This window comes from Scyliorhinus canicula, chromosome 9 (genome assembly GCF_902713615.1).
Source record: "Scyliorhinus canicula chromosome 9, sScyCan1.1, whole genome shotgun sequence".
Lineage (NCBI taxonomy): Eukaryota > Metazoa > Chordata > Chondrichthyes > Carcharhiniformes > Scyliorhinidae > Scyliorhinus > Scyliorhinus canicula.
Genome location: NC_052154.1, coordinates 3,391,063 through 3,406,967, shown reverse-complemented (window position 1 = coordinate 3,406,967; position 15,905 = coordinate 3,391,063). Strand labels below are relative to the sequence as shown.

The following is a 15,905-nucleotide window of genomic DNA, read 5'->3' as shown; positions in this document are numbered from 1 at the left end:
CATCTGTGGAGCGAGAACGGGGCGAACGCTTCGAGTCTGGATGACTTTGTCAAAGAGTTCTCCATTCTCTCAAATAATTATGGGTTGTGCACCAGGATTAAAAAAAGGATTAAAGGTTTATTAGTGCCAAAGCTCGTGAAAACACAGCTGCTCCCATGTGACCCCTCTCGTCAGATGTTGTTTGATAAGGCTCCTGTCAAACACTGAGGAATGTTTTATTAGGTTAAAGGTTCTACATAAATTGAAGTTGTTGATTTAGCATTCAACTAATGCTAAATCAGACAAGGACAATACTGTAGAATGTTGTTTCTTTTTTGAAGAGTACCCAATTCTTTTTTTTTCCAGTTAAGGGGCAATTTAGCGTGGCCAATCCACCTACCCTGCACATCTTTGGCTTGTGGGCGTGAAACCCACGCAGACAGGGGGAGAATGTGCAAACTCCACACGGACAGTGAACCGAGGTTGGGATTGAACCTGGGTCCTTGGCGCCGTGAGACAGCAATGCTAACCACTGAACCACTGCGCCACACTGCCACCCCAGTGCAATACACTCTTTATTGCATCTGTTTAAAACAAAAGTTCATTATTCTGTCCTCCAGCAGGTTATTTTTAAACTCTGCTTCTCTCCCTTTGCGGAGGTTGCAGTTTCAAATGTCAGATCCAAAGCTCACTCTAGCATTAATAAATAAGTAAAATTGCCAGTCCCAGCTGACCATTGGCTACTTTCCCCTTTGAGGTCAGGGAGCTGACTGGTGGTGATTTAACCTGAGGATCACTGTTCCTTAGGCGAGGGACAAAGGTGAGAATGAATAACCTCAGCCGGTACGGGAATTGAACCCGCGCTGTTAGCCTCGCTCTGCATTACAAACCAGCTGCCCAGCCAACTGAGCTAACATGCATCACACAGAGGCCTGCAGTTCTTCTCGGTTCCTGTTGGTGGTGCTCCAGGGATGTCCAGGAATTCCTCTGGTGAACTGTGGGGCCGACCTGAAGCTTGTGTTACCGCAGCTCTTTTTCCAAAGCACGTTTAACGGTGAATTGGGTCACCTTTCTGTGAGTTGTGAAGGGTGGTTTATTTGGTGAAAATGTTGGGCATCTGAGTTGCACAACCCAGAAGTTGCAGATTCAGTTCCTGATGTGCTTGCTTTAATATCGAACCATCCACCGCCTTTTATGTGCAGCTTCAATAGCATTCAACAAGTTTAACATTATCCAGGACAAAGCTGTTTCGCACCCAGTACTCCACCTGAGACACTCACTCACTACACCACAGACACTCAGTGGCAGCCGTGTGTACAATCTACAAGATGCACTGCAGGAGCTCACCAAAACCCCTTCGAAATTTAGGCTTGGGCTGACGAGTAGCAAATAACATTTTTGCCACTCGAATGTCTAGCAATGATCATCTCCAACAAACGATAACCAAATAATCTTCAGCGGTAGCATTGCCATGGCTCAATCCCCCACCAACCGCAACCTGAGGTTATCATTGATCAGGAACTGAACTGAACTCGCCACATAAATACCGTGGCTGTAATACAGGTCAAAAGGCGGGTTGGCAGCGCAGTGGTTAGCATTGCTACCTCACGCCGCTGAGGAGCCGGGTTCAATCCCGGGTCACTGCGTGAGACACGTTCTCCCCGTGTCTGCGTGGGCTTCCTCCGGGTGCTCCGGTTTCCTCCCACAGTCCAAAGATGTGCAGGTTAGGTGGATTGGCCATGATAAATTACCCCTTAGTGCCCAAAATGGTTAGGTCGGGTTGCATTTAGGGTGGCCAATCCACCTACCCTACACATCTTTGGGTTGTGGGGGGTGAGACTCACGCAGGCGGGGAGAATGTGTAAACTCATCAAGGACAGTGACCCGAGGCTGGGATTGAACTCAGGTCCTCAGCGCTGTGAGGCAGCAGTGCTAACCACCGCATCACAAAAAGGTACTGATTTGATGAAGAGATTTAATAATTGAAAAATTAACTATATGTGCTTCTATACAAGACGCCAGAGATTGGGAGGAAGAAAAGGCTAGGTGTAAAGTATGTTTCAAGTTGGGAAAAGGTATGACAAGGTTAAAGGCCTTCTGGAACATGATTTGAATACACAAGGACAGCAACAGTGTCAGGCAGGAGAAGATCTTCAATCCATTGTGCCCACCCATCTGCAGGCCTTCTGTGTCAGCCATGGGTCAGTGAGGGGTACACTTGGCCCTGAGTCAGTTTGTGGATTCATTCTCGTCACTTATTCAGTCGCATATAGGCCAGACCAGGTAAGAATGAACAAACCCAGGTGTTTTGAAATAATCTGGAAGTTAAATAATCACTAACAGCTTTTTTATTCTAGATTCATTAAATGAACTGAAAATAAATTTCCAGCTACTGTGGTGGGGTTGATTTAAAGCCTTGCTTCTGGATTGGGCATCCAGGCCTCTGGATTACTAGCCCAGTATGACAATGCCACCAATCCTGAGATTTGAACCGGTCATCTAACCTGAGATTCCAGTTCTGAACTGAAGGAGCCCTGTACTGTCAGAGGTGTCGTCCTTTACGAGCCCTGTACTGTCAGAGGTGCCATCCTTTAGGTGAAACGCTAGACTTTTTGCCCTCGCCGTTGATGCAGAAGCTCCTATTCCCTCAAATCTCAGGAAGGATGTATTGACCTCTGAATAGCTGCAACAAGAGATTCAGGAGAATGATACTGGGGCGTAACAGGTTAAATAATGAGGACAGGTTGCATTGCATTGTCTTGAATTTAGAAGGCTGGGGAACAATATAATCAAGGCCTTGAACATGTTAGCACAGTTTGATAAATACAGGTTGGTAACTGAAAGGTGAGTCATGGTCTGTTCCTCCAGGGGTTTGGCAGCAGCCCTCAGGGTAACCTCGCTGGATTTGCGTTGAGGTACAACACTGGCAAAACACACGGACAAACTAGTCCAGCAGGTTTGCTCTGTGTTGAGACCCAGCACAACAGCAGTTGTGGCTGGGATTCTGTTTGTTAATTTACAAGCTGGTCAATACTGAAGGCTTTGAGCCCTTGTTGTTTGTGTCTGTCCGTCACAAGCCTTTTCCTTCTCATTTTCTCTGATTCATTCGGACTTGCATCAAACCTCAGGCTTCGCACTTTGAACCCAGGTGGTGAAAAACCCCTTGACGCAAGGTTTTGAAAAATCTTAAGCTTTCTGAGCACATCAGCTTTGTTTAGTTGTCAGTTGTTGTTCCTGCAAAGCTGATTGACATTTGGTTAAGGAGCTCCCTCTTCAGTTGCCTTTTCTATTTGTATCTAGTGCCCAAGGTGCAAAATCGCCTCCAGACAAATGGATTGTTCTGGAGATGGTTACCGGAGCAACACTGTTCAGACCCATTTTTCGAATGACTGTATAATCCCTGTTGGAGGCAACTCATCCCCACCTTACTAAAATGTGTCAGTTGGGGAAAAAAGGGAAAAACAGTTTGAATTTAAACCGTGTCTGAGAAAAATGTGTGTTTTACAGGCATTGCAGACAACTGGGCCTGCCTACATTGCGCCTGCCAACTGGAGCGAGTGTATGTTGCACTGAGGAGGATGTGTCTGCTGCAAAACACAAATGGGCAATAGATCAAAAGGCTGTGGGATGGAGTAATTTGGGATGGAGTACAGTATGCAAGTTGGAGAGGGTGTGTCTGTGTGTGTCTGCGTGTCCTGCAGCACGTGGGAAGGATGGAGTGAGTGAAAATTCAACGTGTGGATAGTTTTTCACTTTGGTGCAGCAATTTTGGTTAGAGGAGGCTTGCGTTGTGGACGAGAATGGAAAGGTGTATGATTGACCAGACCTTCTATTTGCCGGAGGGTTGTAGCCCCGAGGTAGCCCCCAAGAGGCACTGAAAATCCCCATGCAAGGACATATGGGAATTGCCTGGGAAACCTCAACATCTGGACCCTATGAAAATCTGATTTTAACTTTGGCTGGTTATGACTCACTTAGCAGAATACTTACATCGGATAAATTAAAACCAGTTCTGACTCCAAGATCACTAAACTACCAACCATCCGCTGCCAACTCCCCACTGGACCATCTGACGATACACTGCCCCCCCCCCATCTCTTTCACCCCCTGATCAGACCCCTCCACCCCTGACTAACACAGTGGTTAGCACTGATGCTTCATAGCGGCAGGCCCCGGGTTCAATTCCTGGCTTGGGTCGCTGTCTGTTCGGAGTCTGCACGTTCGCCTCGTGTCTGCATGGGTTTCATCCGGGTGCTCCGGTTTCCTCCCACAAGTCCCGAAGGATGTGCTTGTTTGGTGAATTGGACATTCTGAATTCTCCCTCTGTGTCCCCGAACAGGCGCCGGAATGTGGCGACTAGGGGCTTTTCACAGTAACTTACTTGCAGTGTTAATGTACCTCTAATTGTGACAACAATAAAGATTATTGTTATTATTAACCCCAACCGCCTGATTACCCACTGAAGGCCTCCAGGAGCAACTACACTGCAGATTGCTCAGCTGGCCTGGCTTGGAAGTTTCCCAATAAATGTGGAGCTCTCGACTAACGTAGGAAAACAGGAGAGGAGCGACAATCACAATTGCCATTCCGTGGAAGATAATATCATGATAATCTTTATTGTCACAAGTAAGCTTACATTAACACTGCAATGAAGTTACTGTGAAAATCCCCTAGTCGCCACATTCCGGCGTCTGTTCGGGTACACAGAGGGAGAATTCAGAATATCAAATTCACCTAACAAGGACGTCTTTCGGGGCTTGTGGGAGGAAACCGGAGCACCCGGAGGAAACCCATGCAGACACGGGGAGAATGTGCAGACTCCACACAGACAGTGGCCCAAACCGGGAATCGAACCTGGGACCCTGGAGCTGTGAAGCAACAGTGATACCCACTGTGCTACCGTGTTGCCTTTACATTCGGTGTTGGTGCAATGTGCTTGTTTGGGGTCTGTTGTGCAGAGTGGAACAGCAGAGTTCGAAACACTTGGCGTAATGAGAGAGAGTGGATTTTCCTGTTGCCACCGTGTTTGGGTAATTGTGAAGTTTATAAGTTGGGCGCTTGATCGTGTGAGGTGAAAGTACTGCAAGTCTGAATCCATTATTCATGAAGCAGTAGCAGGACATCTCGAAAATCAGAATACAATCGAGCAGAATCAACCTGGTTGTACCAAAGGAAAGGCAAATTTACCCTAATTCTTTGAGGATGTAACAAGTAGAAGTATTGAATTTAAATTTTCAAAAGCCATTCGACGATGCTACTTGAAGGTTACTGCGCAGGATGAGAATTGGTGTATTATATCGACACGGGATTGGCTAACCTGTAGTCAGACCTATTGCACCATTTTCCGTGTCAGCAAACTGTAACTATGGGAGGGCTGGGCAAGGAAAGCTGCTCTGGAATTTGAGGGTAGAATCTTAACCTGTTGGACACAATCATAAACGCAAGTTATTAAACGGAGAGTGATGGTAAATTGTTCATACTTTACTAATTTCCCCTGATAGCTCAGACAGAAGAATCATGGTGATGCCAAGAGGAATCTGAATACTTTTTAAGGTGACAGTGTAATTGTTCCAATTGGACAGTCAGGGTCGGAGCAAAACCCTGGCTTGATAGATTATAACTTCTATGTTTCATTTAGAGATGTGGATGAACAGAGTTACAGGACTGCCGATTAACTTTAAATTTAAAAAAACATCAATTAAACATAAAGAGATTAACTATAATAAACTGCTCCTTCACCACACCCATCTCTTCACAGATGTACACAGACCTATAAGGGTAACACAGCATTACAAAAAAATATCTTGTACTCTAATGTTCAGGAAGTACTCAGTCCCTGTAAACCAATAGGCCAATTGTGGTCAGACACACCAAACCCTGAAACCAAGTCACAGATTCCATCCAAAACAACTTCTGTGGCTTTCTCATCAGATCTCGCCAGACGCTTGTCACTGACCCAACTGGCCTCTCACTTCCACAAAAGTATTTCCAAACTCCTCTCTTGAAAAACACACTTTCCGGAGTCTTCTCTCGGACTACGCTTTCTCTCAAATGCTTTCACCAAGGATTCACTTCCAGGGTTTCAATCTCTCCTTTCAGTATTCCTCTACCTTGGATTGCCACATGCAATCAAGCTTCTACATAATCGCTCGTGTACGCAGCCCTGTCAACAGAACGTTACTGCTCCACAGTCAGGGTTAATGTGTCACCAAACTTTTGATTCCCCTCAGATGTTTGGTTTATCACTTTAAAATCTGGTTACTGCAGTTCTCCAATTGACAGCACTTTCTCTGCTTTTCACTTTAACTTTACCCAACAAGTCCTTGTTCAACCTGTTTAAAAAAAAAATACATTTAGAGTACCCAATTTTTTTTTTCCAATTAAGGGGCAATTTCGCGTGGCCAATCCACCTACCCTGCACATCTTTTTGGGTTGTGGGGGTGTAACCCACGCAGACAGGGAGAACATGCAAACTCCACATAGACAGTGACCCGGGGCCAGGATCGAACCTGGGTTCTCAGCGCCGTAAGGCAGCAGTGCGAACCACTGTGCCGCCGTGCCGCCTTAACTTGTTGTTATTTGTTCCTTTAATTTAACTGTCTCCCTGAGACATACTTTTTCCCAATTCCCTGGTTTCAGGACTTTGCTTTGTTCTTTTGGGAAGTCAGCCGTGGTCCTTGGTCCTGTCCAGGTTCTCCTGGGTCCAACTTAAAACTAAACTCAAAAGTTCTTCCTAACCGTGGCCCATTGTTGCTTAGCAACAACCTAGTTTTCCTTTCTACTCTGTTTGCTTTCAGGTCGTAAACCCTGAATGTCATACAGGCATCTGAAACCAAACTGAAGTCATTAACCTTCTCAAATTCAAAATCACAAAATTAAACTTATTTACAGCTGTGCCTTATTTCTAAAACCCACAAATGCAATGATAGATTATTTGGAACTACCTTTGTTCCCTGACGTTCAAGCAAGCAATTTTAATTCCGGTGTTTTCTTGGTATTCTGGAAATTTCATGCCCTTCCCGTTATCCTGGTTTGGAAGTGGCATCCCATCCTTTTGCAGCCCCTCTGGCAGCTCATTGTGCTGCTTTGTGGCAGGGCTACCACTTAAAACCAGGGATGTTGACGGACACAGAACCAAATAGCCTGTAGTAAGACAAAAGGTAGTGACCGTGGGCGGATGTAACAAAAGGTTTCATTCGGAGACCAGGGTAAAGAGTCTGGGAATTCAAAATTGTGAAGAGTAAAAGAGATGAGATTTACAAGGAAGTTGTGGTTCAATGCACCAGAGAAATGTATTCATGGGTTCTGGTGCCTGTGTTTCCCAATGGTTTGGGGTCTTGTGCTTCATTCTATTAACTGGCATCTGTGGTTTCAGCCGGCCGTGACCATCTCTTCAAGCAGACCAGGATACTCAGTACAAGCCAAAGTAGTTCAACCTGCAGCCACTCCGGTAACCACAGCATCAGTCACTGCCTCACAGCCTGCTTACACGGCAGCTCCCACCCTGGTAAGCTCAATGCCAGCATGCATGATGGATATTATTAAGGGTGATTTCCCCCCCCCCCCCCCCCCCCCCCGACAGCTCTCATTTCCTTCACATTAGTCACACAACATAGCTGCAGGAAGAAGCCATTTAGTTCAACCAGGGCTGATCTGTATCTCAACCCCATCTATTTACCGTGATTCTCTCTCCTATGAAGCGCTTCCCCACCAAAAATCTATTGATCAGTGTGACAGTTTTATTGCAAGTTTCCATTAAAATTGTAATGAAAATATAAGAATAAGGGCAGTAAGTGTGATTTCAAACTGGAGGATGAATCATAACACGTGCTTTGTCCCAATGACCCTTCGCCTTCTAACTCTTCTTCCTCTGAAGATGAGACTTGATTCTGATCTCTTGTGTGCAACTCCAAGGGAGATGGCAAGGACTTAAAGTGCCTAAACAATCTAGCAAGGACAAAGCTCCATTTTTGTCAACTTTTCAGGGATTTTACTTGAATACTGTTTGGTACGGCAAAGTTTAATCTTTGGTTCCTGATTTGTGTGTAGTTGTTTTATTACAGGGCTATTAATCCAGAGAGCAAGGTTTCAAATCCCACTCGGACAGTTCGAGAATTTTATTTTGGGTTTAAAAAATCAGCAAATGAGAAAAACTAGTCTCATTAAAAGTGACGAGGAAGGGCAACACGGTGGCGCAGTGGTTATGCACAGCTGCCTCATGGCACCAAGGTCCCAGGTTCGATCCTGGCCTTGGGTCACTGTCCGTGTGGAGTTTGCACATTCTCCCCATGTTTGGGTGGGTTTCGTCCCCACAACCCAAAGATGTGCAGGGTAGGTGGATTGGCCACGCTAAATTGCCCCTTAATTAGAAAAAATGAATTGGGTACTCTAAATTTATTTTTAAAAAAGTGACGAGGAAGATGTTAGATTGCTGTGAAAAATCCAACTGATTCACGAAGGTCCTTTGGGAAGTAAATCTGCTGAATTTAACTTGTCTTATTATATGTGGATCGGTCCCACAACAATACGGTTGACTCTTAACAGCACCTTAAAGTGGCCTCGCAAGACATTAACCTGCCACACAAAGATTAGCTACCACATGTTCTCAACTTAATGTATAATTGCCAATGATGCCTACATCCTGAAAACGAAGATGAGCCAGAAGTAGAGCACAGGAACAGAAGAAATCAGAGCAGGAGTAGACCTTTCTGTCCTTCAAACCTGCTTGGTTATTCAATAAAATTATGGCTGATGTAACACGACTCCAGTCTCCTGCTCCATCTTCACATCCCTTAATTCCCTTCAAACCCCCCAAATCTATCAGTTTCTCTCTTGAATATGATCAACAATCAAGCATGCATAGATCTATGGGGTAGACAATTCCAAAGATTTGTAACCTCCTGACTATCTCAGCCCTAACTGGTCGCCATCTTATTCTGGAACTGTGATACTGTGTTCAAAACTTCCCAGCCAGGGAACATAAGAACTAGGAGCAGGAGTAGGCCATTCGGCCCCCAGGTCCACTCCGCCATTCAATACAATCACCTGATTTTCTCTCTGCCTTTCCTGCCCGTTCTCCAGAACCCTTCAACCCGTAAAAATCTGTCTATCTCTTCCTGAAGTTTACTCGCCATCCATCGCTCTCTGGGGGAGTAAATTCCACAGATTCACAGCCCTTTGAGAGAAGTAATTTCTCTACCGTTTTGTTTTAAATCTGCTCCCCCTTATCCTAAACTATGATCTCTTGAGTGCCCCATAAGCAGCAACATCCGCTCGTGTCTACTTGTCAATACTTTTTTAATCATCTTAAATACATATAATAATAATCGTTATTGTCACAAGTAGGCTGACATTAACACTGTAATGAAGTTACCGTGAAAATCCCCTAGTCGCCACACTCCGGTGCCTGTTCGGGTACACAGAGGGAGAATTCAGAATGCCCAAATTACCCAACAGCACGTCTTTCGGGACTTGTGGGAGGAAACCGGAGCGCCCGGAGGAAACCCACGCAGACACGGGGAGAACGTGCAGACTCCGCACAGACAGTGACCCAGCGGGGAATCGAACCTGGGTCCCTGGCGTGTGAAGCAACAGTGCTAACCACTGTTACCATGCCGCCCCTTACTTCGATTAGATCTCCTCTCATTCTTCAAAACTCGAGGGAGTATTGGTCTAGACTGCTCAATCTCTCGTCATAAGATCAGCCCCTCACCTCTGGAATCAGTCTAGTGAGCCTCCTCTGAACTGCCTCGAATGCAACTATATTCCTCCTCAAATAAGGGGATCAAAACTTTACACAATACTCCAGGTGCGGTCTCACCAATGCCTTGTATTGATGCAGCAACACTTTCCTACTTTTATACTCTATTCCTTTAGCTATAAAGGCCAAAATTCCATTTGCCTTCCTTACTACCTGCTGTACCCGTTGACTAGTTTCTTGTGATTCACCCAGATCCCTCTGCACCTTAGCACCCTGAGGTTTATCTCCATTTAGATAAGTTGCCTTTCCATTTCTCTCACCAAAGTGGATAACCTCACACTTATCCACGTTAAACTTCAGCTGCCAAATTTTGACCCACTCACCGAACATATCTATATAATTTTGTAAATTTCTTACTTCCTCATTGCAACTTACTGTCCACCTATTTTAGTGTCATCTGCAAATTTGGCGATAGAACCTTCCATATCATAGCAGCAAACAAGACCCTGTTCGCTCCCTTAAACTGGTGAGTTGGCAGCTTGAATGATACAATTCTGCTCTGATCAGTTCTGACAAAGAGATTATCAATCTGAAATCTGTTTCTCCCTCCATCGATGTTGCTAGACTTAGAACATAGAACAGTACAGCACAGTACAGGCCCTTCAGCCCACGATGTTGCTAGGTTTAATGAGTGCTTATAGTATTTTCCGTTTTTATTTTGGCTGAGAATACTTTTGTTGTTTCTTGCAGGTATCTGGCCGTACCAGTGCTCCCCAGACTGTGTACACAACGACTGTATCTGGTGCAGGCAGCCATCCCACTGTCCTGTCTCGAGCCCCAACGCAGATCCCCGCTTCACCTCAGCCCCAGTCTGCAACCAAGACACAAGTGCAAGTCCACCCTCCGGTTATATCCAGTTCCCCCCTGTCAGGAACACCCACAGTTGCTCAGGTCATTGGGGTCACAGTGTTTTCTTTGAGAAACACGCTTTTTAAAAATTGACATTAGCAATTTTCTTCAAGAGATTCAAGATGAGGTGATGAATGTGATAAATGGTATTTGTGTTTTTCTTGTCTCCTCCCCGACTCTAGGTCTCCATGGCGCCACGTTCTACACCCCTGGCAAGAGCTGGACAGGTAATCTCACCTCAGTTGCCACTCTTCAGGCTGCTGCCATGCATGTGGCAGAGATCTCAACTAGCAGTGACTTTTAAAAATGTTTGTTCACGGGATGTGGGCATCGCTGGCAAGGTCAGCATTTATTACCCATTCCTAATTGTCCTTGAGAAGGTGGTGATGAGCTGCCGCCTTGAACTGAGGCAGTTCATGTGGTGTAGGTACACCCACAGTGCTGTTAGGGAGAGTGTTCCAAGATTTTCACCCAGCGACAATGGGACATTCGAGCCTGCTCCGCCATTCAGCCCATTCTTCTCAAACGTCAACCCTTTCATCCCCGGAATCAATCTGGTGAACCTCCTCTGAACTGCCTCCAATGCCCCCCCATCCTTCCTCAAATAAGGAGACCAAAACTGGACACAATATTCCAGATGTGGTCTCACCAACACCCTATACAATTCCAACAACACTTCTCTACTTTTATACTCCAGTTCTTTTGCAATTAACGCTAAAATTCCATTTGCCTTTTTAATTACATGTTGCGATTACCTGCATACTGACTTGCTTCGTTTCATGAACAAAGAAACCCAGATCCCTCTGCCCTGACGCATTTTGAACCTGCTTTCCTTTTAGATAATTTGCCGTTCTATTTTTTTTGAAGGACAACAAAATGAAAAATGAAATGAAATGAAAATGAAATGAAAATCGCTTATTGTCACGAGTAGGCTTCAATGAAGTTACTGTGAAAAGCCCCTAGTCGCCACATTCCGGCGCCTGTCCGGGGAGGCTGGTACGGGAATAGTACGATATAGTTCTACGTCAGGATGATGTGTAGCTTGGAGGGTAACTTGCTGGTGGTGGTGTTCTCAGGTGACTGCTGCCCTTGTCCTTCGAAAGGGTAGCAGTCATGGGTTTGGAAGGTGCTGCCTGAGGACTCTTGGTGAGTTCCTGCAGTGCATACGTCCGAACATACATACAGGAGGAGGCCACTCGGCCCCTCGAGCCTGTTCCGCCATTCAATAAGATCATGGCTGATCTGATTGTCACCCCAACCCCACATTCCTGCTTAGCCCCGATAACCTTTCACCCCCTTGTTAACCTATCTAGCTCAGCCTTAAAAATATTCAAAGTCTTTTGAGGAGAAGAGTTCCAGGAACTCTCAACATTTTGAGAGAAAAGATTTCTCCTCATTTCTGTCTTAAACGAGCAACCCCTGATTTTTAATAAGTGACCCCCAGTTCTAGATTCTCCCAAAAGAGGAAACATCCTCCCCACACCCACCTGTCAACACCCCTCAAGATCTTGTATGTTTCAATCAAGTCGCCTCTCACTCTTCTGAACTCCAGTGGATAAAAACGGAACCTCTCCAGTCTTTCCTCAGAAGTCAATACGCCCAATCTTGGTTTCCGGTTACTCAACCGTCTCAGAATTGCTAACGCATCAACACCCCGTCTCTGAATTGCTAACGCATCAACACCTTTCCTTCAATAAGGAGATGATACTTCCCTACTTTTGTAATCAATTCCCCTCAGGATCATAATCGCTTATTGTCACAAGTAGGCTTCAATTAAGTTATTGTGAAAAGGATAAACAATAACATTCTATTAGCTTCCTAATTACTAGCTGTAGCCTTTTGTTTTAGCACAGGACTAAATCGCTGGCTTTTAAAGCAGACCAAGGCAGGCCAGCAGCACGGTTCAATTCCCGTACCAGCCTCCCCGAACAGGTGCCGGAATGTGGCGACTAGGGGGCTTTTCACAGTAACTTCACTGAAGCCTACTTGTGACAATAAGCAATTTTTATTTCATTTCATTTTCATATGGTGACTAGGGGCTTTTCACAGTAACTTAATTTGAAGCCTACTTGTGACAATAAGCGATTTTCATTTCATTTTTCATTTCATGCACTGGGACACCCAGATCCCTCTGCACCTCAGAACTCTGCAATAGCTCACTGTTTAGATATTAATTTGTTGTTTATTCTTCCTGCCAAAATGGAAAATTTCCTACATTATACTCGATTTGCCAGATTTTTGTCCACTCACTTAAACCTAATTTTTTATTTTTATTTGTTCATGAGACGTGGGAGTCGCAGGCTGTGCCAGCATTTATTCCTCATGTCTAACAGCCTTGAAGAGGCAGTTAAGAGTCCATCATATTGAAATAAAATGAAAATCGCTTATTGTCACAAGTAGGCTTCAAATGAAGTTACTGTGAAAAGCCCCTAGTCGCCACATTCCGGCGCCTGTCCGGGGAGGCTGGTACGGGAATTGAACCGTGCTGCTGGCCTGCCTTGGTCTGCTTTCAAAGCCAGCTATTTAGCCCTGTGCTAAACTAGCCCCATTGTGCTCAACCAGCCCCATAAATCTGGAGTCATATGTAGGCCAGACCGGGTAAGGACGGCAGATTTCCTCCCCGAAAGGACATTAGTGAACCAGATGAGTTTTTATGACAATCGACAATGGTCATCATTAGACTTTTATTCCAGATTTTTATTGAATTCAAATTTCACCATCTGCAGTGGTGGGATTTGAACCCGGGTCCCCAAAGCATTACTCTGGGTCTCTGGTTAACTAGCCTAGTGACAATATCACTACGCCACTGCCTTGTGTCCCTCTGTAATCTCCTTACCGATCCCTCCTCCGACTGCACTTTGGAAAATTGTCCATAAGACGGTGCTCCTTCTCCCAGCGTGCAAGCAGAAACTTAAACGGGAGAATCTGGTTAAGAAGGCCATGCAAGAGGCGGCATTTGGCGCAGTGGTTAGCACTGGGACTGCGGCGCTGAGGACTCGGGTTCGAATGCTGACCCTGGGTAACTGTCCGTGTGGAGTTTGCACATTCTCCCCATATCTGCGCGGGTTTCACCCCCACAACCCAAAGATGTGCTGGTGAGGTGGATTGGCCACATTAAATTGCCCCTAGAGTGGAAAAGAAAAATAATTGGCTACTATAAATTTATTTAAAAAAAGGTTGTGCAGAGGGCAGCATCGTGGCCCAGTGGTTAGCACTACTGCCTCACGGCGCCACGGTCCCAGGTTCGATCCGGCTCTGGGTCACTGTCCGTGTGGAATTTGCAATCTCCCTGTGTTTGTGTGGGTTTCGCCCCCTCAATCCAAAGATATGCTGGGACGGTGGATTGACCATGCTAAATTGCCCCTAAATTGAAAAAAATTAATTTAATTAAATTTAAAAAAAAGAAGGTCGTGCAGTGCTTGTCTGAGACAACAGAAGAGCTCCCATGTGACTGCTTAGAGTCAGTGGACTGGTCCATGTTTAAGAACTCAGCAACCAACCTAAGCGAATATGCCACCACTGTCACTGACTTATTAGCAAGTGTGTAAAAAACTGTGTGCCAAAGAAAGAAGTACGTGTGTTCACCAACTGGAAACCATGGTTTAATGAGGAGATTGACTCCCTACTGAAGGCCAAGACTGAAGCGTTCAAGTCAGGTGACCCCGACCTACAGAAGAAATTCAGATACGACCTTCGCAAAGCCATAAGGCGTGCCAAGAGACAATATCAGACCAAACTAGAGTCACAGACTAACGTCACGGACTCTCGTCACTTGTAGCAAGGTCTAAACAACATAGCAGGCTGCAAAGCGAAGCCGAGCAGAATCTTCGGCAGCAGCGCACCCTTCCCCAATGAACTCAATGCATTCTATGCTCGATTCGAGCAGGAAACTTTCAAACCGTTGTCAACTGCCCCAGCAGCCTCGGACACACCGATACCCACCGTCACAGCTTCCAAATTCTGATTGGCCTTCTTGAAAGTGAATCCTCGGAAGGTGACAGGTTCTGATGGGCTCCCTGGTCGTGCACGCAGATCCTACGCAGATAAGCTGGCAGATGTGTTCTCAGACATCTTCAACCTCTCCCTACTCCGTTCCAAGGTCCCCACCTGCTTCAAGAAGACCACCATCATACTGGTGACAAAGAAGAACCAGGCAATATGCCTCAATAACTATCGTCCGGTGGCCCTGACTTCAGTCGTATGAAGTGCTTCGAGAGGTTGGTCATGAGGCACATCAGCTCCATATTCCCAGAATGCCTTGATCCACTGGAATTTGCATACCGCCACAACCGGTCAACAGCAGACGGCATCTCCCTGGCCCTACACGGCTTTGACCAGTAGGATTGTGCAAAGTTTTGCTTTCCTGACCGATAAAAGGAGGAAACTGAATTTGGGTTTCTGATTGATTTGGGCGGCAAGATTGCGCAGTGGTTAGCACGGTTGCTTCACAGCTCCAGGGTCCCAGGTTCGATTCTCGGCTTGGGTCACTGTCTGTGTGGAGTCTGCACGTTCTCCCCGTGTCTGCGTGGGTTTCCTCTGGGTGCTCCGGTTTCCTCCCACAGCCCAAAGATGTACAGGTTAGGTGGATTGGTCATGCTAAATTGCCCTTAGGGTCCAAAAGGGTTAGGTGGGGTTACTGGATTACGGGGATGGGGTGGAGGTGTGGGGTTAAGTAGGGTGATCTTTCCAAGGGCCGGTGCAGACTTGATGGGTCGAATGGCTTCCTTTTGGATTGTAAATTCTATGATATCTGGAAATCCTTGATTTAGGCACTTCCTTCAGATATTTCTTCATGTGAAAGGTGCTATTTAAATGCAAGTTGTCATTGTGCATATGTGTGGGCCTCATGCAAGATTGGCATTGGACTTGCTGTAATCCCTGATTAGCTAAACGTTGCTTGTAAAGCTGCAGCCACTCAACTCAGATGGGGCTATTCTGGCTGTCATGTTTCTGCGCTCCCTCCTTACCCCGCATCCTTCGCTGAGATGGATATTTATTTGATTTTCCTGCAAAGATTGCCACGATTCCAGCCTCAGTTGCTCCCTTTAGCAAAACGATTGATGCTCCAATTATCCTCTATCTAGAGATTTTTGTCCCTCTCTCTCTACTTCCTTAGTGGTGGTGCTAAATTGCCAAAACCTTGTCACTGACACTCCAATCAGAGAAAATTGTTTTTGCCTATTTACCATATTAAGACCCACGGTAATTTTATATACTGCTGTTACAGCTTTGGCTTGCAAGCCTGTCGCAATTTGGGAGCTACCTAGAACTGAGTAGAAAGTGTCTCAACCCTTAGTTTCTGAGCGACACCATCGGG

The 15,905-nt window shown here is 45.7% G+C and overlaps 1 protein-coding gene across 2 annotated transcripts in view; it reads left to right on the top strand.

The window, feature by feature from the left end:
* LOC119971062 (transcription initiation factor TFIID subunit 4-like) overlaps positions 1–15,905 on the top strand; it is a 365,388-nt gene that overhangs the window by 49,879 nt on the left and 299,604 nt on the right. For both annotated transcript variants that reach the window (XM_038806198.1, XM_038806199.1), the window contains exons 3-5: positions 7,355–7,486; positions 10,430–10,630; positions 10,771–10,815. In XM_038806198.1, coding sequence (XP_038662126.1) covers positions 7,355–7,486; positions 10,430–10,630; positions 10,771–10,815 — 378 coding nt within the window. The remainder of the gene's footprint in view (positions 1–7,354; positions 7,487–10,429; positions 10,631–10,770; positions 10,816–15,905) is intronic.